Genomic DNA, 23893 nt, shown 5'->3' with positions numbered 1-23893 from the left:
ATATATTTAGGGGTATACATGTAGGCTGTATGTACTAAGTTACATGTTGTTACAGTTGTATTATTAAGAGAAAGAAAGAAAACAAAAAAAGCCTAATTTAAAAATATATAGGTCGTCCTTAAGTTTTGGGCGCCTAACGTATACAGAAGGAGGCGGAGTGGGGTGACGGCTAAGAGCTTAATCTGTACGATTAAGACTCGTTTCTCAAATCCATAAGGAAATAAACAGCCATTCTCTTGTAAAATGGAGTTTTAAGAATTCAATTGAAAGGAGAAAAATCACAAATTGATTATATATATATATATATATATATATATAACTAACACACACACACACACATATATATATATATATATATATGCACATATACATATATATATATGCACACATACATTTATATATATATATATATATATATATATATATATATATATAGAGAGAGAGAGAGATAAATGTATGTGTCCATATATATATATATATATGTACACATATACATATATGTGTGTGTATATGTCTATATAGACACATATGCATTCATATATACACACACATATATTTACATATACACATATATACACACACACATATATATGCACATACACATGCATATATATACAAACACAACCATATACTTGTATGCTGCACCCGAATAATATTTATGGTGGTTTACTAATAATTATTATTCATGCTAATTAAAGGTTAAATTCGATTGTTATTTAACCCTAGGTCGGTAGGCCCTGATCGAGCAAAGCTATGCTATAAGGCCTTCTAGCGTTAAGTACCCGCGTCTTTTTGCAGCATTTATCAATCTAGGTCTCCATCGCACACGTCCTCCCACTCCCTATTCCATTTGTACTTTTAAAATTGTAGGGTCTGATATCAAGACTAGTTTCCTTGTTATTTTTAGCGGGAAGGACGAGTAGGACAAAGTAAGCCCTAGACAGATTTAAAAAATAAAAAGGATGTTTTCATGGTTAGAGCGCCTTTGGGCGAAGGTAAAGAATACGCACACCCGGTGTTTAGGGTTAGGGTTTGGGTTATGCCGATAACGGGTGGAGTGCCTATTCTTTACCTCCATTCGTCTTTGATCAGAGGTCAGCTCGATCAGGGTTAGAGGAAGCAGCCACAAAAATATCACCATCATTATCCATCATCAACATTAAGTGTCTGTCCGTCTTTACGTTCTGGGTTCAAATTCTGCCGAGGGCGACCTTGCCTTTCATCCTTTTTTCGGGGTCGATGTAGTCGACTAATGCCCTCCCCGAAATTTCAGGCCCTGTGCCTTTAGTACAAAGGATTATTGTTGTTGTTATTATTATTATTATTATTCATCGTTTAATGTCCGCTTTCCATGCTAGCATGGGTTAGACGATTCGACTGAGGACTGGCGAACCAGATGGCTGCACCATGCCCCAATCTGATTTAGTAGAGGTTCTACAGCTGGATGCCCTTCCTAACGCCAACCACTCCGAGAGTGTATATTATTATTATTATTATTAAGATGGCAAAATAGCAGGATTGTTAACACGCTGGACAAAATGCCTGGCAACATTTCATCCGTCTTTACGTTCTGAGTTCAAATTCCGCCCAGGTCGACTTTACCTTTCATCCTTTCGGGGCTGATAAAATAAGTACCAGTTGAGTACTAAAATTAGAAATAAAATCTTAATTATGAGTAACGGTAATATTTAGGGTGGTGAGCTGGCAGAATCGTTAGCGCGCCGGGAAAATGCTTAGCGGCATTTCGTCCGTCTTTAAGTTCTGAGTTCAAACGCCGCCGGGGTCGACTTTGTCTTTTATCCTTTCAAGGTCAATAATATAAATACCAGTAGAGCACTGGGGTCAATGTAATCGACTTACCCCCTCTCCCAAAATTTGAAACCAATACTATTATCATTATATTATTAAGGCGTTTTGCTGTCAGCACCCGTTGCGTGGAGGACTGGGCATGTCGTAGCTGAGGATGCGCAGACATGCGCCGAGGCTGCGACATCTCCAGCGATACCTTAACGGTGAGGAGGTGTGGTCGCCGTTTGAGGAAAGCAATTTCCCGCATCTCATCTCCTTGACGGATCTACAGTCGTGGATCAGGCGTAGACCAAGGCAGGGTGCTCGGCACCAAGAGTGTCTGCAAGCGCTCGCAGCCCTTGGCCAGTCGGGCAACACTGTCGGTGGAAAGAGGATTATTGAAGGGCAAGAGCGACGGCGTACCAAATCCACAAGGTATTGGTCGTCCCGGGATATAATGAAAGACACCTGCTCAAAGTGCCGCGCGGTGGGATTGAACACGAAACCACGTGTGGGATGATAGATACGGTATAGCGGGTCTTTACGGAAAGTCCTATAGTAATTTAGATATGATCCCGTACCATATAAGTTCGAATTCTATCACTGTCAACTTTGCTTTTCTATCCATCGAAGTTAAGACAATGTTTCGGTATTAGTATATGACGTCAGTCACGTGTGCATATCTGTGTTTGTTAAACTTTGCGGAGCAGATTAAAGACGCTATCACACTCGTGACGTCATAGACTTTTACCGAATGATTTCCCCCTCCCACATAAAAAAGTACGGAAAGACCTCCTTTTGGCCCCCCCCCCGTAAAATTATGTATATTCATGTCTCAATTTGCCTAACGTTAAGGCCTAAATACTGCCTCACTTTACGAAGTTTGCCTAACCTTGGGACCCGAATACACATAATACAGAAATAAAGTCTTTTTTTTAAATAGAAATTCTTAATTTTTATGACTTTCTCATAATTATTATTATAAGACATGATAGGAAAACATTTTTCCATCATGTGTAATATTTCTTTTTAAAATTTTACGGGAATAGGGTACAAAAAAAGTCTTTCCAAAAGTACCACTAACCTATTATACTTGTTTTCCAATCCCCTAAAATATTCAACCTATGACCATCTGTCAGACACAGGTGCTCCCGACTACATAATCCAGTATGTAGTTTTTTTTTTGTTTTTGAAGACAACATAGCGAGGTGCGGTAGCTTATTGTAGTGTAGAATTTGAGGGAGATTTAGTTGCTATTTCCACCACGTTGAACGACTAGGGAAAGGCTCCTTTGTTAATTCACCAGCAACAACAACAATTTTTCTTCTTATCGCCCCCAAATAAATGTGTGGTAGTCTTGTGTTGAGAAATTATTATTATGAAACTTGTGTATTGCAGAAGTTAAGGCGAGTCCGGTTTCGATCCTCACTTAGAAGCCAGTTTCTAGTTAACTTTACCGCGGCATTGGCCTTTATAGAAGGTACGGGATATTACACAACCCAGCCTCTAAATCCATGTTTCTTAACCCTTTTTTTTTTCACCTATTTTACTCTCCTGGACCCTCGATGTTTTTTTTTCCCTTAAAATCTCATGTATTATTTTTATAATTAAATATTAGGAATTGTATTTAAAAAATTGTTAAAAACATTCTGTGTATTGGACACGTATAACCGATTTATTGCAGATAAATTTTAACAACAAAATCTTATAGGGATCCCCAAGGGGCAATAATGGAATCCAGTTGAAAACAATTGATCTAAATTAATTAGTAGTCTTGTGTAAGATATTTATCATTTCTCCAATTAATTAATGGTTTTATGCCTGGGTAAAACAATTCTGTTCTGATTAATGAGTCTCATACGAGAAAGCCGGCTTCGAAACAATACACCTAATAAATACACCTATGAGGAAAAGGATCAACGCCACCACACCTCTTCCTCCATTACACATCTAAGGCTGTGCAACCCCAAAGAACATTATATTTAACAACAGAATTTAGCGAAATTAATTTATTTAACGAACTCCTTTCCACTTAATTTCACTAATGAAGCCCTCTCTCTCTATATATATAGTGACTGATTGGTAGCGGCGAATGGGATTAGGCATCAATTTCACAAACTCCCTATTTACAGTTATTAGCAATAAACAAGTTTGCGAAATTTAAAATAATTACATAAACCAAACGGACTAACTAATTAACTCTCTTTCCTTTCAACTGATTAATAACACAAAAAAATAAAGTAATTTTCTTTGTTTTAAAAATGTCGTCACTTAGCTCATTAATATGAAAGTCTGAAAATTAGTTTCCTTGTCGACACCATAGTATATAATAATAATAATAGTAATAGTAATAATAATGATGATGATGATAATTTGCAAATATTTTATTGTTTTCGCTTGTTTTATTCTATTTTATTTTTGTTTTAATTACCATAGTTGAAATGAATACTAACTGGACTACCATTGAAAAACTACTTTCTAAATGAAGTAGAAATGAAAAAAAAAGAAAAAGAAAGAAGTCGGAGTTTTTATGTTTAATGTATGTGCGGTTATGAGAAGCTAAGAATAAATAATTTTTTAAATGTCTGGGAGAAAAAATTCAGATAACTGACGCGGCTAGAAACGTTGGTTATAGAAAAGGTTTTCGGAATGAATGAATGAACTAGTTGGGTGTGGGAAGGAAGGAATAAACAAAAAAAAAAAAAAGGAATATAAATGCGAAAAAAACACACACACACACAAAAACACAAAACAAAAATTACAGAAGACAAAAGAATTGATATTGAGGGTCGCGGGTGGGTTGACGAGCTAAGCAAACACTACCAGTTCTTTGGGCTTTGCTACCACCGGAAGAAGCAGTTTATACAATACACACAGTACTACTAGCAATTCCAGTTAGCTGCACTTCAGCAAACAGTCATACAAAGGTAGGTAGAACTTCATCTAAAAAAACACAGGGAAAATAACAATAATAATAAATGTCTAAGACGGCCAAGATTTTGCTGTATGTATATATGTGTAAATATATACATGATATTCAATTTGATACCGCTGCTACTGCAGTTAGAGCAGAATTAAGACACCAACTACAGCTTCTACGGCAACATAATGTATCTGTGTAGTCTTCTCTGCCCTCTTGTTTTAGCCTTCTTTAGCATTCCGTACATAGTTGCCTGGTTCAGCTTAGCATTCGGAACGAGTAAAAATTCAGTCCATTTGAATACATTAGTCATTGTTCACGTTTATGTATTTATATATATATATATTTTTAAATATATATTAAATCACGTATTTCAAGAAATTAATTACATGAATATTAAGTTGAAAGAATGAATGAAAGAAAAAAAGAGATTTAAAAACAAAAAAACGAAACACACGCAAATTACCGATTGTCTAGGAATAAGACTAAATAAGATAGCCAGCTTTTAAACAACGATGCTTAACAATTGCCATTTTAATTTAGGTCAACTTGCAACATGGCTGAGTTTATTAAAATAAAATTATATATATATATATATATATATATATATATATATATATATATATATATATATATTTATACAATAACGCCTCACGCCATATATATATATATATATATATATATATATATATATATATATATATATATATATATATATATATATATATATATATATATGAAAATATGTATCTTTCCTATTTTCACGGCGGATGAGATTATTATTATTTAATTATTTTAAATCGTTCAATGTTATTCCAACATCTGAAATCTGTGGAAAAAAAAAGCATTAAAAAAGGGGGAAAAAATTGTGTCTGTGACCAACCAAGAATTTATTTTATTCTAGAAGTTGAGAATTAATATTTTTTTTTATATAATTATAAATTATTTTCATTATTTTATCTTTCCTTTAAGGCGTTTAAAATTATACTTGACGAAACGTTACAGAATACATTATTACTATACTGTCTCCAGGATTGTCTCTTACTTGGAATGGAAAGCAAGGCTAAGGTGTATGGTTCGAATTTGGATATGAACAGGATGGAATATGGCCAGTTATTGATTAGGGGCAGGTGTGACTGTGGTTAAGAAGCTTGCTTCCCAATGACAAGGTCTTGAGTTCAGCCCTACTGTTAGCACCTTGGGCAATTATTTTCTTGTATAGACTCAAGCTGGTCAAAACCTTGTGAGTTCATTTGGTAGATGGAAACTGAAAGAAGCCTGTCAAGTGTATACATATATATATGATTCCCATGCTTTCCCTGATGAGAAGGTTACAATTTTAATATCAAAGATCCCTATGGATCACACAGGTTGTAATCCTTTGAAACATATGTATGAATAAAGTATGCAATTATAACATGCGTTTTCTCCAATCCTTAAATTCTTAAATATATATATATATATATATATATATATATATATATATATATATATATATATATATATATGTAAAAGGCAGTGGTCCCAGCATAACCCTCAGCTATGGCTTGAAGCTGAAAAATAAAATAAGGCATAGCTGTGTGGTAAGAAGCTTGCTTCCCAACCACATGGTTCCAGGTTCAGTCCCACTGCGTGGCATCTTGGGCAAAATATCTTCTATGACAGCCTTGGCTTGATCAAAGCCTCATGAGTCAATTTGATAGACAGAAACTGAAAGGAACCAGCTATGTGTGTGTGTGTATATATATATATATATATATATATATATATGGTATTCTCTAACAAGGATAGTATTAACAATGTCTGTCACATCAAAAGGCATGTTTTAAATATGGCTACATTAAAACAAAGCAAAAAAAAAGAATTAAAATGAAAATGGCTGGGAGGGTGTAACTGGTATGACTTGTCAGGATTATCATTCCATGGTTGTCACCAGTAGAACCATCACTGTTTTCAACTGGCTTAGTCACCTTCATCATCATTATGATGTTTCCACTGTCGTTTGTATGACATCCTTTTTAACTTTGGTTGGTTCAATTCTGTTGTTATAGTTATGTAATTAAAACTGAGTGGGTTGGGAGAGTGCTTTACACCAGTCCTTAATATACTGATATAACAATATAGTAATAATAATAATAATAATAATAATCGTCGTCGTCGTTTAACGTCCGCTTTCCATGCTAGTATAATAATAATAATAAAAGTAAACATAAGAGCACCACAGCAAACCACAGCACATACCCAAGGCGCACAGAGCTGCGCTCGGTAGTGAAGTGAAAGCACGTTATAAAAATAAAACTACTGAACAATAATAATAATAATAATCATAATAATTGTAATTTTGGCACAAGGTCAGCCGTTTTATGGGACGAGGCAAAGTCGGTTACACCGACCCCCTGTGTTTGACTGATACTTTATTTTATCAATTCTGAAAAGATGGAAGACTAAGCTGACCTTGGTGGAATTTGAACTCAGTATGTCAAGAGAGGTGAAATGCCATTAAGCATTTTGTGCTTGTGTGCTAACGATTCTGCCAATCTTGCCACTTCAATAAAGACTTTGAATTTTTGGCACAAGGCCAGCAAGTTCAAGGAAGGGAGACGAGGCGGGTGTGGATGGGGGGGGGGTCAGTAAATTACATCGACTTCTCCAGTGTTTGACTGGTACTTCTTTTATTGACACCAGAAGGATGAAAGACAAAGTGGGATTTGAACCCAGAATGTAAAGACAGACAAAATGCTGGTAAGCACTTTGCCTGGCATGCTTTCAATTCTACCAGCTCACTGCCTGAATAATAATAATAATAATAATAATAATAATAACAATAATAATGCTTTCTTATTATAGGCACAAAGCCTGAAATTTGGGGGAAGGGGATAGTGGATTACATCGACCGCAGTACTAAACTGGTACTTGATTTATCGACCCCGAAAGGATGAAAGGCCAAGTTGACCTCGGTGGAATTTGAACTCAGAACATAAAGAAGGACGAAATACTGCTAAGCATTTTGTCCGGCGTGCTAACAATTCAGCCAGCTCACAGCCTCCATTAATAATAATAATAATAATAATAATAATAATAATAATCCTTTCTACTATAGGCACATGGCCTGAAATGTTTTAGGGGAGGGGACTAGTCGATTACATTGACCCCCAGTGTTTCTCTGGTACTTAATTTATCGACCCTGAAAGGACGAAAGGCAAAGTCAGCCTCTGTGGAACTTGAACTCGGAACGTAGCAACAGACGAAATACCACTAAGCATTTCGCTCAGCATACTAACAATTCTGCTAGCTCGCCGCCTCCATTAACAACAACAACAACAACAACAGTAATAATAATAACAACAACAATAATATTTTTTTTCTGTTATCTCTTTGAACAGGCAAATGTCAGAACCTCCAGTAATGTACATAAAAACAGAAGATGATGATGATGATGATAATAAAGAGAATTTGAAGAAGAAAATAAAATACTTAGAAGAAGAGAACGAAACCTTGAAGAAAGCTCTTGAACAGCTACAACAGCTGCAAGGCAAATGTTGTGACTGGTGTGGTAAGCATGCTCTTTTATAATCTCAGGTCACGTTGTTGTTTTTAAAAAAAACTGCTAAGGTTTTACTCCTCCTCTCTAGATTTCTGTCTCAGCATTACACACGCATACCTATTTCCTAGCTGTCTATGAGGGGGTGCTGAAAGTTCTTGGCTTCGAGTAAAAGGAAATACAAGGGGATCAGTTAATTATGATTTTATTCAACATATTCCCCCTTTCAGATTCACACACTTATTGCAGCAGTCCTTCAGTTTTTCTAAACCCTGTAAAAGAACTTGGGATGTTGGGCCTCCAAACAGGCCTTTTGTGATACCCTGAAAGCCAGGAACTTACCAATACCCCCTCATATGTATGTGTGCATATGCCTGTGTGCGTATGTCTGTGTATATATATATATATACACACACACATACATACATACATACATACACACACGAGGGTGTGCCGTAAAGCTCCTGGCTTTGGGTAAAAGAAAATACAGGAGGATCAGTTAATTATGATTTTATCAAACATATTCCCCTCTCAGATTCTCACGCTTATTACAGTAGTCCTTCAGTTTTTCTAAGCCCTGTAAAAGAACTTGGAAGGTTGGGCCTCCAACCAGGCCTTTTGTGATACCCTTAAAGCCAGGAACATTTCAGCAACCCCTTGCACATGCTTATTTTCTGTCCGTCTGTCTGTCTATCTGTGCATCTTTACACTCATATTACTGCATGGCACTTTGGGCAAGTGTCTTCCGCTATGGCCTTGGGCTGACTGAAGCCTTGTGATTGAATTTGGTTGGCGGAAGTTTCTGTTGTGTGTGTGTACATGTGTGTGGAAGTGCTTGTGCCTCCTAAGAGGGAGGAGGAAAGAAACTACCTCACTTGGGATGAGGTGGGGGTTGGCAACAGGAAGGGCATCCGGCTGTAGAAAGCTTACCACACAATATCATCATCATTGTTTAATGTCTGCTTTCCATGCTGGCATGGGTTGGATGGTTTGACTGAAAACTGGTAAGCCAGGGGAAGTGGGGGTGCACCAGGCTCCAATCTGATTTGTCAAGGTTTCTACAGCAGGATGCCCTTTTCTACACCAACCATTCCGAAAGTATAGTGGGTGCTTTTTACTTGGACTAGTCATTATTTTTTCCTATGTTTTTTGTAGAGTTGTTGATGCCAAATTCAGATCAAGAACGGACAGTGGTCAGCAATTGGCTGGAAAGTGTTTTAATAGCCATCAAAAGCCAACGAGAGAACTCTGAAATTGTTGTTGAAGATACAACTAGCAGATATGTACCGTCCCTGCCAGCAGCACCCCCTCCAGTTGCTGCTCCGTCCCCTCCACCTCTTCCTCTACCTCTTTCTCCTTCAAATCCAGGCATGAATCTACAGCCATTGTTAGTCGAGGTAAGTTTTGGTACCTCATCATTTTTTTTTATCACATCAACACACCAACATCGGTTGTCAAGCGATGTTGGAGGGACAAACACAGACACACACATTTATATACATGATGGGCTTCTTTCAGTTTCCGTCTACCAAATCCATTCACAAGGTTTTGGTCGGCCCAAGCTATAGTAGAAGACACTTGCCCAAGGTGCCATGCCGTGGGACTGAACCCGGGACCATGTGGTTGGTAAGCAAGCTACTTACCACACAGCCACTGTATATATAATTAATCGAAGTGTATATTATATGTCTATTACGGCCGGTTGTACTCTTTGATGAATGCATCCACTCTACTAAGGCGACGAGCTGGCAGTATCGTTAGCAAGCCGGGCGAAATGCTTAGCGGCACTTCGCCTGTCTTTGCGTCGTTCTGAGTTCAAATTCCGCTGAGGTCGACTTTGCCTTTTATTCTTTCGGGGGTCGATAAATTAAGTACCAGTTGTGTACTGGAGTCGATCTAATCGGCTGACCCCCCCCCCCCCCCCACAAATTTCGGGCCTTGTGTCTAGAGTAGAAAGAATATACCCACTCCACTGACAGATATACGAGTGTATTTAATCCAGACTCATTGACTCCTAAACGGCTTACATATTTATATACATATATAAACACACACACGTACCTACGTACGTATGTGTGTGTTCATTACATAAAGATCTTTTTATCCACCACATTTTAATTAATTATCATGGTATGTCATATTTGGTGTTATTTTCTCCTCTGCTAACTATTAAACCATTCATCAAGGAATAAATACGACCTCCATGTGGGTTCTTGTCATCCGGCTTAAAAATAAAATGCTTTGTCCAATGTTCGGCGTGCAATGCAAAGTCGCTAACAAAGAGACAAAGTGCTGATCAAGCTCGTATTTCTTGATTAGAACCTACTTCAAGGGAGATAACCTTTAGCATTAGTACATATTAACGTTTTATTTAGTTTAGCAGTCATAACGAGTTGTCGTCATATACATAACAATAATCTCCCGCCATATCGCGCTTTATTGTGTCAGCTTACGTCCATTCCTCCGTGGTGTTGTTTTGCATTTATAATAAAATAAATATATACAAATTATAAACATTAAAAAAATTTATACAGTACTGTTTTTGCGGATTTTCATCTATTGCGGTGGGTTTTCGAATGTAACACCCGCGATAGTCGAGGGATTACTCTGTGTGTGTATGTGTGTATATATATATATATATATATATATATATATATATATATATATATATATAATATATAACATAAATAATATATAATTATATGCATATATCCATACATATATGTACATACCGACATCTAGTTTTATTGTTGTTTCTTATTCTCTTTTTGGCGATCTTACGGTACGAGTCCTAAATATCGGCCTTTTCCGTCTCAAGTTTTTACTTCAAAAAAATTCCTTATGCGGCATGATGTTATTTAAAAGATTTTAACGTATGATAGGAAAAAAAATTTCTTTGAAAAATCAGTATAATTGTAAATCTCGTCATTGTTTATCAAAGTTATCTCCCTTGTAACAATTTCTATTCGGATGAACTGAATGAGAATCGCCATTATGCGGTCGCTTGACTTGCTAGAAATAATAACTAAATTTCTTTAAAATCACCTACTATCGAAAAACAAAAGTGGTGGTGGGGGGCGCATTGGGTAATGTATTCCTAGATAGGGTATGGTGGGAAGTTTATTTGATCGATGCAATGACGGAAAAGAAGGCATTAAATGATGACGACGACATTCCTTGTATTTTTATATCTAGGGAACAGCCATGACAAAATCCCTGCCAATAAATTACATGAAGTTAAAAGCAATTCTACGAGCAACAAATGAACGACTCGGAGATAAAATGAAATATCTTTTAAACAAGGTCAGTCAGTTGTTACATTTTTTTTTCATTTTATCTAGTTTCAGCTCATAAGCTGTGGCCATGCTGGGGCACGTCTAAAATTGTTTTATTTGTTGTTTGTTTTTTTAATGGTTTGTTTCTGAAGAAGGAAAGGTTGATGTGGTCTGGAAGAGGGTGTTCTTTGAACGTCTGCCATAGAAAACTGCTGATAAAAACCATGGGCACTGATCGAATTACAAAGAGAAAATTATGCACCAAACACCAGCTTAAAGTTATTTTAATGGAATCTTTGTTATTTTCAAAATAAATTTCGAACAAAAGCAGTGTATTTCAGCAGAAATATGGTGACATATTAGAATAATAATAATAATAATAACTTTGAATATAAATGCAGGCATGGATGAGTGGCTAAGATGTTTGGTACCAGGTTGATCCCAAAATCTAATAAGTCTGTGCCAGTTACGAGGCCAAACATCCCTGAAAGTTTCATCCAAATCTATCCAGCGGTTCTTGAGATATCTTGTCCACGGACAAACAAACAAACACAACTGAAAACAATACCTCTGCTTTCGCTAAGGCAGAGATAATAGGAAAGAGCTGAAATGAATGCATGCAAGATTTCACAGCTCTAGCATTACTCCTTCATAGTCAGCCTTTGAACTTTTCAGCCCACCCTTCCTTGTATGAAGGGGGTGAGATGTATGGGGTGGGGGTCAGAGAGATAAATTGGAGGCACAGGTGTAAAACGGTGTAAAATATCAGTGTGTTGCTCTAGTAAAGTTTTTCTTTTTTTTTACCGTTGCAGTTGGTTGATGCTATGTTCACACGCGATGAGCTGGTGGCAGCTAGTGGCCTAGGGCTACGAACACAGAAAGACAAACAACACACACCACTTGATAGGAAGAAATTAACTGCCATAAAAGGTAATTATTATAAATCTGCTTTTCATAAATATTTTTCTTTTGAAACAAAGACATCACCTGGTTTAATATTTCGATCCAGAGAGGACAAATGAGATTGATGTGGTTCATGTCCTGCATGGTGATGATGATCCTCATCACCAGATTCTGACATTGATGTGGTTGATAGGCACAGACATGGCTGGGTGGTTCAGAAGCTTGCTTCACAACCATGTAGTCTCAGGTTCAGTCCCACTGTGCAGCACCTTAGGCAAGGGACTTCTACTCTGATTCCTGCTTCAATAAATTCTGTCTGATCGATACATGCAAGCATGGAAAAGGTGGATGCTAAACATCATTCAGTCACACTCACAGACTGTAGTGACACTGGACAATGTCAGGCCACACTCCCAGACTGTGAGGGTATTGATATGGTTGATGTCCAGTCTAAATAACTTCAGGCCACACTTCCAAAACTGCGGAGACATCTACATGTTTGATATTCAATATGGACAACACTGTACCCAAATCAAACCATTCCAAAACTGACCTCGCCTGTGCTGGTGCCATGTAAAAAGCACTCAGTCCACTCTGCAGGGTGGTTGGTGTTAGGAAGGGCATCCAGCTGTAAAAAGACGTGCCAAAAACATGGTAACAAAAGGGTTAGGTCTTGGTACAAAAGTTTTCCCTTCATAGTTTTTAACTTTGCCCTGTACATAAATCACCTCACCACCAATTAAAGTTAAGCGTAAAACAATGTGACTTATATACAAGTAAATACGGTATCTTTATCCTTTATTTTTTGCCTTATGAATCAACCTCAGGACTTTTTTTTTTAAAGCCTGGTACTTATTCTATTGGTTTCTTAGCTGAACCACTAAGTTATAGGGACATAAACAAACCGACACAAGTTATCAAGCAGTGGTGGGGGACAAACACGCACGCACACACACGAGTTTCTTTCAGTTTCTGTTTACCAAATTCACTCACAAGGCTAGAGTAGGAGACACTTGCCCAAGATGTCACACAGTGGGACTGAACCCAGAACCATGTGGTTAGGAAGCAAACTTCTTACCACACAGCCACATCTGTGCCTATAAGTATATTTTATATGTTTTACCAACTAACATAAATTACAGATTTTTAAAAAAAAATTTTCTTTTCCTTACAGAGTTCCTGGCAGAGTTTTCTGAGAGAAAGAATATTAAGATGATGGATTCACGGACGTTTCGGGTAACAGTGGGGAATAAAATCACAAATGCACGCAGGAACTTACGGAACGAATTTAAGATTGATCAAATTGCTGCAAACATAAGCTCATGAGGATGTCTCTATTACGAAGTCGATATGTATAAACTTCAATAAATATTCTTTGCCTTGCTTTTGTGCCAAAATTAACCGATCCAAAGAAAACGGTAATTTTTTTCATTGGGAACAAACAATACAAAACAATTGTTACCGTTTCTTTGGCACTTAAAAAAAAAAAAAACCCAGTTGTTTTATTGTATCCAGCTGTAGAAACTCTGCCAAATCAGACTGGAGCCTGGTGTCGCCTCCTGGTCCACCAGTCCTCAGTCAAATCGTCCAACCCATGCTAGCATGGAAAGCGGATGTTAAACGACTATATTCCAAATCTGAATCTTAATTTGGAAACTAAAATCAATAGCAGCAGCAATATGGCAATGATGAGTTGACAAGAATCGGTAGAGCATCGGACAAAATGCTTTGTGGTGTATTAGTTTGGTGCTTCTCTTACTGAGTTCAAATCCTGCTGTGGTCAGCTGTGCTTTACATCCTTCCAGGGGACCAATAAAATTGAATGCTGGTCACGTATTAGGGGTTGATATGATTGACTGCAACCCCTTGTCAAAGTTTATGTCCTTATTGCTGAAATTCTCGTTTGTTTCAATCATTGGACTGCAGCCATGCTGGAGCACTGCTCTGAAGAGCTTAGTCCAGTGGTTCCCAAACATTTTGGGGCTGCTACCCCCTTGGCTATTGGGCCACATTCCTAGCCCCGCCACCTCCCACTCACCACCACACACATACACCACTTTCTGCAACAAACTCTAAACCAACTGTATTTCACAAATAAAACTAATTAACCCATTATTTTGTCGTTTTTACATCCATCGCCCTCTTTCGACCACCCCATCCTCACCCCCACTGGATCTGAGAATTAAAATCTTCCACCAAACTTTAGTCACAATTTATGTTCCTAACACCAGCTGAATGATAACTTAGTTATTTTACTAAATTCTTTGTTATATTTAAAAGTAATTGAAAGAAACACTGAGCATCACAAAATAAATACAGTAATGAAAGGGTTAAAAACCATTCCAAAACTGAACTTGCCTGGTCTGGTGCCATGTAAAAAGTACTCGGTCCACTCTGTGGGGTGGTTGGTGTTAAGAAGGGCATCCAGTCATAAAAACCATACCAAAACAGACACTGAAGCCTGGTGCAGTCTTCTGCCTAACCAGTTCCTGTCAAACCGCCCAACCCATGACAGCATGGAAAGTGGATGTATGATGATGATGATGATGGGAAAATGAAATGTAAATTCCTCAGTGGAATTTGAACACTCAGCAAACACATAATAAATCCAGTACTTCACCTTATTGTTAAGCAGTAGCCCTAAATTCTTTTATCAGTTCTAGGAAGACAAATGACTCCAGGATTATGTAATATTATAAAGTACTTTTGACTTAATCTTTAAGGTGTACCAGGTGACATGACATTATTTAGTAAGCTTTATTGCAGTTGGGTCATGGGTGGATACTCACATGTATACCTGTATGCGTGTGTCACCATCTGAATGTGGTTGATGCCAGTGTCCCTTGACTGGTTCCCGTACGAGTAGCACATAAAAAGCCCCATAAAAAAGTGGTTGATGCCAGTGTGCCGCCTGACTGGCTCCCATGCTGGTGGCACATAAAAAGCACCCATTACACTCTCAGAGTGGTTGGCGTTAGGAAGAGCATCCAGCTGTAGAAACCTTGCCAGAACAGAGTGGAGCCTGGTGCAGCCTCCTGGCTTGCCAGTCCTCAGTCAAACTGTCCAACCCATGCCAGCATGGAAAATGGACGTTAAACGACGACAACAACGACGATGATGACATATATGTTTATGTGTGTGTCTGTGTGAGTCTGTATTAGTATGAAGAGAAGTACTGCCAAATAACAAGGGCAAAATTAAGCCATTTAATCTAGCTGACTCTGTAAGTACTTGATCTCTGAATGACATAAATTCCATGATATGAAATGAAACGGAAAGTAATTGCCAGTGAATAAATCACAGAATAGGTACGTTCCTCTTCCCCCAAAACAACAACAACAACAGTGGCATCAACAACAAAGATAACAAGATATGTCACTGCTATTTTCACTAGGGGGGTTTCTATGAAAAAAAGGTGATATACTTTCAACTGTGTTGCTAAATACATATTGAAGGATATATCGTTCGTTCATCATTGTTTAACGTTCACTTTCCATGGTAGCATGGGTTGGACAATTTGCATACATACATAAATACATATATATATATATATATATATATATATATATATATATATATATACACATACACATATATACATACATATATATGCATATATACATACACATATATACATACACACACACACAATATATATACACATACATATGTACATATTTCTATGTATATATATATATATATATATATATACACACACACATACATATATGTATGTATGTGTATATATATATATATTCTTTGTGACAAACTGTCTTGACAACTGTCATATTAGGTTGCTAACGAGCGTTTAAGTAGCCTCTTCATAGTTTAGTTACTCCCAGAGATTTATTATCAGTAATACTAAGTGTACTTGTTTGACCAATAATCTTTAATTGTACATTCATTTTCTTCCCTGAGTAGGGCAGTGTGTACGTGTGTCCACGCACATGTGTCTATGTGTTGTTTTATCCATGTACAGAGTAGCCTGTTCTGTTCATATAACAATGCACAGAGACAAACTAAGTTCGAACAAGGTATAAACCCTTTACCTGTCCTGTGTATCATGCGATAAACAAAAATCTATTTCCCTGGTATCTATACATCATATATGGATTCATGGTTATACTTTAGCATATGGCCTGCCTGGCCATTTACCCTTTAGTGTGCAGTCTAATCATAACCCTAACCTAACCCTAAATCTTAACCTTATCCCTAAACCCTCATGCATATGTGCTTATACATATAAATATATATATATATATTATGTGTGTGTGTGTGCATATATATGAGCATATAAATATATATATATATACATAATTGCCATTTTGTTGGTACTGCATCTGGGCACTGAGAGCCACTGCCTGGTACTGCATCAGGGCACAAAAAGCCACTGCGTGGTACTGCACCCTGGCACTGAGAACCACTGTCTGGTACTGCATCAGTGTACTGAGAGCCACTGCCTGGTACTGCATCAGGGCATTTATTATTATTATTATTATTATTATTATTATTATTATTATTATTATTATTACTATTATTATTATTATTATTATAATATATTATATTTTCTTTTCTGATTAATATTACCAGAAGCAACTTCAAAGAAAAGCTGTCACCTCTCATCTATGTCATTTAATATAACGTTAATTGATAAGGTTGAATCAAAAGAACATGTTATATAATTTTACCACCACCCTGGAGTACTTATTCTTTGATGAAAGAAAATAATATTGTAAGGTCTTAAAGACAGAACCCACCCTCTCCTACTTTTCAATAAAAAAACATTGTTTTATTCAAATGAACAAAGGAATGGTTAGCACAATGATACCATTTTCAGTACCTGTACACGGCGACGGATATACGTGTCGGGGGTAGAGTGGTGGTATTCAATTAATACCCTCCAGGGAAGACAAGAAACGTAATTTCAATGGCAAAATATTCTAGAAATTCTCTAGAAGGAATTTGTACTCGGTAAATTCAGGAACAACTGAATGAATATACAAACATTGACACCATCCTCATTAACACCCATTTTTTTCCCCCATGCAGGTATAAACTGAAAGGGTCTACCTCATCAGAGCATCCCACTGTTTGTTGTGGTCCCTTCTCGTCACCTCAAGGTTCATAACCCTCAAATTAATCTACCCCACATCTTCCCATGTCGTCTTTTCTCCCCCCCCCCTCAGGATCCTTCCACCCAGTTTATTTTGACCCTTTTCTCTCCCAACCCAGCCTATCATCTTTCTCGTACCTGCATATATTACCTGCCCATACCATTCACGGATTCCTCTCTTCGGCGCTATGACTCATACCTGTAATACCCATTTCTCCTTTCCCCCCCCACCTGCTTTTCGTTGTTGCTCTGCGCTGACATGACCCAACACACAGGCTCAACTCTCATTAATTTCCAGTCTTCACACATCCACCCCAATCAACACCCGTGTTTTATTAACGTAGCACTTTGCACATAATTACTATATAATTCACCCTTCACTTGAGAAAGAGAGCGAGAGAGAGCGAGAGAGATATGCACACACACACACACAGACAGGCACACTCACACCCTTTGTTGCCAACAAAAGTACTGGTTCTCTGAACTTTCCCCACTCCTAAAGATGGCTACTATACTTTTGAACCCCCCCACACACACGCCCAACCTCTCCCACTACTGATTAGGTTTCCTAGGTAACAGAAGCTGTCAACTACTCTTAGGTAAGCAGTTGAAAGATTACATATGGGGGGGGGGGTCTGCTGTTACAGCTAATGTATGTGTGTGTGTGTGTGTATATATATATATTTCTGCATGTGTGTATGTATGGATACATATGTACATACGTACCTACAAACACACACATATATATACACATACATACATACATATATATATATATATATATATATATATATATATGTATGTATATATGTATATATATACTTTATTTAAAAGTAGCAGAAATATAACAAAAGACTGTTACTCTGAGTTTCCCGTTCATTGGACAGTTTTACTCCGGTATATATATATATATATATATATATATATATATATATATATATGTACATACATACATGTACAGACATACATATACATACATACACATATACATACACATACATATACACACATACATACACACATGCACGCATATATATATCTATATCTATCTATACATATATATATATATATATATATATATATATATATATATATATATATACACAAACACACATATGTATATCCGAACGTGGCTGATGCCAGTGCCACTTCGACTGGCTTCCGTGCCGGTGGCACGTAAAAAGCACCCACTATACTCTCAGAGTGGTTGGCATTAGGAAGGGCATCCAGCTGTAGAAACACTACCAGATCAGATTGGGGCCAGGTGCAGCCTCCTGGCTTCCCTGACCTCAGTCAAATTGTCCAACCCATGCCAGCATGGAAAACGGACGTTAAACGATGATGATGATGATATACTCTTTACTCTTTTTACTCATTTACTTGTTTCAGTCATTTGACCGCGGCCATGCTGGAGCACCGCCTTTAGTCGAGCAAATCGACCCCAGGACTTATTCTTTGTAAGCCTAGTACTTATTCTATCGGTCTCTTTTGCCGAACCGCTAAGTTACGGGGACGTAAACACACCAGAATCGGTTGTCAAGCGATGTTGGGGGGACAAACACAGACACACACATATATATATACATATATATACGACGGGCTTCTTTCAGTTTCCGTCTACCAAATCCACTCACAAGGCTTTGGTTGGCCCGAGGCTATAGTAGAAGACACTTGCCCAAGGTGCCACGCAGTGGGAATGAACCCGGAACCATGGGGTTGGTAAGCAAGCTACTTACTACACAGCCACTCCTGCACCTATATATATATATATATACATATATATATATAGTCAGTAAATCATAAATCCAAAGGAGAAGTTCACTAAGTTATAGAACAATAGAGTATATAGACAAAGATAGATATGGCTGGTCCCTGGGTTTCCCATTCACAAAGTGCTTAGCTTTATAGTATTTCTTCAGACCGTAGCAAGGCCAACAAGTTTTGGGCCTCAAGAAGCACTATAAAGCTAAGTGCTTTATGGATGTGAAACCCAGTTTAACCCCACAGACCAGCAATATCTATTTTTATCTATCTATCTATCTATCTATCTATCTATCTATCTATCTATCTATCTATCTATCTACCTGTCTGTCTGTTTATCTATCTGTCTGTCTATTTGCTTGTCTTTCTATCTATTTATCTGTCTAACCATCTGTTTGACTATCTGTTTGTCTAACTATCTGTCTGACTCTCTCTCTCTCTCTCTTCCTCTCTCTCTCTCTCTCTCTCTCTCTCTCTATATATATATATATATATATACACACATATACAAACACCTTTATTTATATGTATGTTCTCTTCTATTATCAATAATTTGAAGTCTTCCTGTAAGGGAAGGAGCTGGTTTTTAATAAATATATAAAACTCCAATATTGGAAAAATAGATAACAAAAACAAGTTTACATTAGGAACTTGAGAAAAGTCTCGCACATTTTTACTGTTCTGCTTACAGATTGTATTTCTAATGCATGTTTACGCGATAGAGTATGTATGTATACACATCTCAAATAGAAACCCACATGTGTAGACATATGACAAGCAGTGTAGTGACAAACAAGCATGTATAATATATATACACAAAAACATACACACATAGGTGTTGTGATGCAAACAAGAAAAATAGAAATCAAAATATGAGTATGTGTATATTTTATTAATATCTAGCAGAAACGGAGTGACTCAAGGGCTGAGAGTCTCGTGCATTAGCACTTATCAGTGATAAGGGCCTATTCTTGGCCCCTGAGTCACACAGACACACACACATTGATAGATATATGTCTTGGTGATTTCCCCATATATATGATAAATAGATGGCCATAGAGAAAAATATACATAGACACACACACACACACACGCATATATATATAGATATACAAACACACACACATTGATGGATGTATGTTTTGATTTCTCCAATATATATGATAAAGAGATAGTCATAGAGAAAAATACACACACACACACACACACACACATATATATATATATACATACATGCATACATACATACATGTGTGTGAATGTGTGTATACCTGTATAAGTTATAAAGAGATGGAGGGATGAAATTATGTACGGATCTTTGATAATATTTCGCCACATTCTCCACGAAAAGAGAGACATCATTAAATTAAAGACAAGACGAATAAGAAAAGAAATCAAATGTTATAAAACTTTTATATAAACTTACCTTACAAACGATGTCTACCCAGGCCGAACGGCCGAACTCGTTGTGACGGACGACCGACTGATACACAATTATCTTGTCAGCCTCTCTCTCCCCCTCTCCTCCCACTCCCTTCTATGCTGTCTGTATATCTTTCTTTCCCTCTTCGTCTTACGCTGTATCTCTCTCTCTTTTTGTTCCTCACACTGTCGCTTTGTCCTCTTTCTCTCTCTAATCTCTTTCTTTCTCGTAATTTTTTCCTGTTTTTAATATCTATTCTTTCCGATCTATTTATTCGTTCGTTTATTTATTTTATAAGAGGTAATAAACTCTCCCTGTGTTTTTTTTTATTAACTTTCTTTCGAAGTTATTGGCACATAGACAAGCTCGATAGATAAATAAATAGAAAGAGAGAGAGAGACAGAGAGAGAGAGAGAGAGGCAAAAGAGGAGGTTGGTAAGAAAGACAAAGTTGGAATGAGAGGAAGAGACAGCAGAGGGGAGTAAGAAATAGAGAGGCAATGAATATAGGGATTAACAAAAAAATAAATAAATAAAAGATTAGAATATTTATGCAAAATTAAAGATAAACCCTAAAATGAAAGGGAACTGGAGAGGGTATTCCAAGGCTTAACCATGAAAGAGAGAGAGAGAGAGAGAAATAAAGGGAGTGTGAGTTAGAAGAGAAATGAAGGGAAGAGGAGAAAAGACAGAGAAAAGAGAAAAGAATAGTGGAGAGGAAAAAGTAAAGAGAAAAAGGAAAAGTAGAGAGGTATGTAAAAGAAATAAAAGTTTTTGAAAGGGAAACGATAAAATAAAGAAAAAGAAAGTAAAAGAGCGAATAAATTGGAAAGAAAGATGTAAGTTTGTAAAACGAGAAAAGAGAAATAAAGTCAAACAAAATCTTTTCAAAGTAAAACACGGAGAATGACGGAAAAAGACGGAAAAGAAAGAGAAAGCGAAGACTTAAGGGACATGAGGCAGAATACTGGAATAAGGGAATAACTGGGAGAGAAATAGGAGAAACGAAGTAAAAGTTATTTTACACGAAAGTGACGGAACAGTAAGATAGTGAGGAGCTAACGAAAATGTCATAAGGCGATACTTGGATCTACCTTCATTCATTACTCTCAGCTTAAAAGTGTATCTCATGATTTTTAATGGATTTACTCTCATAAAATGTTTAACGTCCGCTGGCGTTTGTTTAGCATCCGAGCGTTTGTTTCTATGGCAATAAGCAGACGCTAATTTGTCAAGGGAGGGAATTAAGGAAAATCTGAATTGTAAGTTATTTCCCTTGGAACTGAATTTTTGTCAACTCGACCTAATTATTTTAATTTAGTCAATATCATTTAGCATTTAAACCGGCCATATAAGGGCCGAATATTCCGGCATACGTACATAAGAGTGCTACTCTCCGACTTTGTTTCCTCATAATTTTCAGAAAAAAGGTAGATGTTTTTTTTTTTACGTGAAACTTTGGCCGAAGTTGTGATATTTCCCCCGAAAGACCAGCGATCAACTATTACACACCGTGTTTTCTATTCTAAGCATAATGTACCTTGGGCTACATTATCCAATGTGTTCTTTCTTTCCACACGCACACGCACACACACACACACACACACACACACACAACTCTCTCTCTCTCTCTCTCTCTCTCTCTCTCTCTCTCTCTTCAAAACGGTAAGATGTGATTTGAAGGTGATTTGGCAGCTATTTCTAGTAAACGGGTCGACCACATTGGGGTTCCTTGGAGTTAGAAGAGAAAATGTCTAATTAATTTTGTGTCTAGGATTATTCTATTTTTCAGCTATGTAAATACTTGTAGTGTCGGTGGTGGTGGTGACCATGAGATTTGTGTTTTCCGTTGTTCGAAAAATAGTTCATATGCCATGTACTCGTATTTCGTATTTTTTGTTGTACACATTTCGTGACGTCCTGTGCCCAACATATCCATCCATCCATCCATCCATCCATCCATCCATCCATCCATTTATCTATCTATCTATCTATCTATCTATCTATCTATCTATCTATCTATAGGTATAGATGTAAGTATGTACATATACGTATGTATAAATGCATATATTACATTGGTAAGAAAGTTCTTGGACAAGTAATTGCTGCAAGTCATTGAAGCCGATCCAATGCAAATTGCATGTCAACTTGCGGTACAGTTTGGCGTCTCCCATGTCATAAGAGGGGTGTGTGTGTGTGTGTGTAGGAGAGAGAATGGAAGGAAACGGAAAGAGAAAAACTGTGTAGAATTCAGCGATTCAACACACACACACATGTGCGCACGCGCGTCGAAACGTCTAGTTAGAATAGAGGCAGCTGACGAAGGATTAATTCCAAGTGGCTATCTGTTTTCCTATGTGTCCGTTCCGTGGTCTGTAGTTCATTGTTCTAACGTCCTGTACCCTGATATGCATCTATATACACATGTAGATGTAAGTATGTACATATATGTCTGTATACATGCATATATATTCTTTGCATTATATATATATATATATATATATATATATATCTACTAATATGGAAGTTCAACTGGTCGTGTTGCCTGATGATTGTGCGAACCTGAAAAGACGATTAGTCTTCCTCACCACTTGACTAAGAATAGCAGCTTAGCAGCTCCTACGAATACTCGAGCCGAAGAAATACATGCCTAAAGAACGGCAACCGTATCTGCTCACCATCCAAAAGTCGCTGCAGCAGACTTAACGGATGTTTAAGCATCATCAAGTATGACATCCCGTGCTTACCACGCAGTGTCGACAGCAGATGGATTGCTTGACCAGTGGAACGTGTTCTTCTCAAAGAAGCGAAGTTGCTCGTTTAGGTGCAAAATATAACCGGGATAAGATTGGGCGCTGCTGTTTGGATACTGACAATTTGGAGTAGTGGACTGGACATCGAATCAGTCCTGGCGACAGTAATTATTGGCTCTAGAAACACACACTAAGCAATATACACATATAGATAGAAAGGTGGGGGAGGATGCCAAATAGGCGGCGCCAAAACGGCGTTGCTAAAACACTTCTTACCCAACTGTAACGAAGCGCCAACCTCAACCGGTAACATACGACGGAGGTGATACACGCATTCGCTTCCAGCGTCCGACCTTTTCATTGGTAGTTTCCTCTCAGCCCAGTTCTGACTGAGACTGGTCTCCCTCACCTTGCTAG

The 23893-nt window shown here is 37.4% G+C and overlaps 2 protein-coding genes across 3 annotated transcripts in view; one reads left to right on the top strand and one right to left on the bottom strand.

The window, feature by feature from the left end:
* Nucleotides 1-21931, bottom strand: part of LOC106872037 (serine/threonine-protein kinase 33) — a 64579-nt gene extending 42648 nt beyond the window's left edge. The window contains exon 1 of the mRNA XM_089339101.1: nucleotides 20728-21931. The gene's annotated coding sequence lies outside the window, so the exon portion shown is untranslated. The remainder of the gene's footprint in view (nucleotides 1-20727) is intronic.
* On the top strand, nucleotides 4226-14542 carry LOC106872038 (uncharacterized). Of its 2 annotated transcripts, none has more exons than XM_014918875.3 (6): nucleotides 4226-4715; nucleotides 8092-8261; nucleotides 9405-9646; nucleotides 11445-11552; nucleotides 12337-12454; nucleotides 13602-14542. In XM_014918875.3, the coding sequence occupies exons 2-6, from the start codon at nucleotides 8096-8098 to the stop codon at nucleotides 13751-13753; spliced, it is 786 nt and encodes a 261-aa protein (XP_014774361.1). In that variant the 5' UTR covers nucleotides 4226-4715; nucleotides 8092-8095; the 3' UTR covers nucleotides 13754-14542. The 2 variants fall into 2 exon arrangements, with proteins under 2 accessions (XP_014774361.1, XP_052831285.1); XM_052975325.2 differs by lacking the exon at nucleotides 4226-4715 and adding an exon at nucleotides 7338-7450.
* Nucleotides 21932-23893: the final 1962 nt, after the last annotated feature.

The sequence above is a fragment of the Octopus bimaculoides genome, chromosome 21 (genome assembly GCF_046866305.1).
Source record: "Octopus bimaculoides isolate indiv1 chromosome 21, ASM4686630v1, whole genome shotgun sequence".
NCBI lineage: Eukaryota > Metazoa > Mollusca > Cephalopoda > Octopoda > Octopodidae > Octopus > Octopus bimaculoides.
Note: the sequence above shows the minus strand (reverse complement) of the source record. Positions and strands in the feature narration are given on the sequence as shown.

Coding starts and splice junctions, on each gene's coding strand:
- LOC106872038 (XM_014918875.3), top strand. CDS start 8,096: ATGTCAGAACCTCCAGTAATGTACATAAAAACAGAAGATGATGATGAT. Junction 8,262..9,404: donor CAAATGTTGTGACTGGTGTG/GTAAGCATGCTC, acceptor TGTTTTTTGTAG/AGTTGTTGATGCCAAATTCA. Junction 9,647..11,444: donor TACAGCCATTGTTAGTCGAG/GTAAGTTTTGGT, acceptor TTTTATATCTAG/GGAACAGCCATGACAAAATC.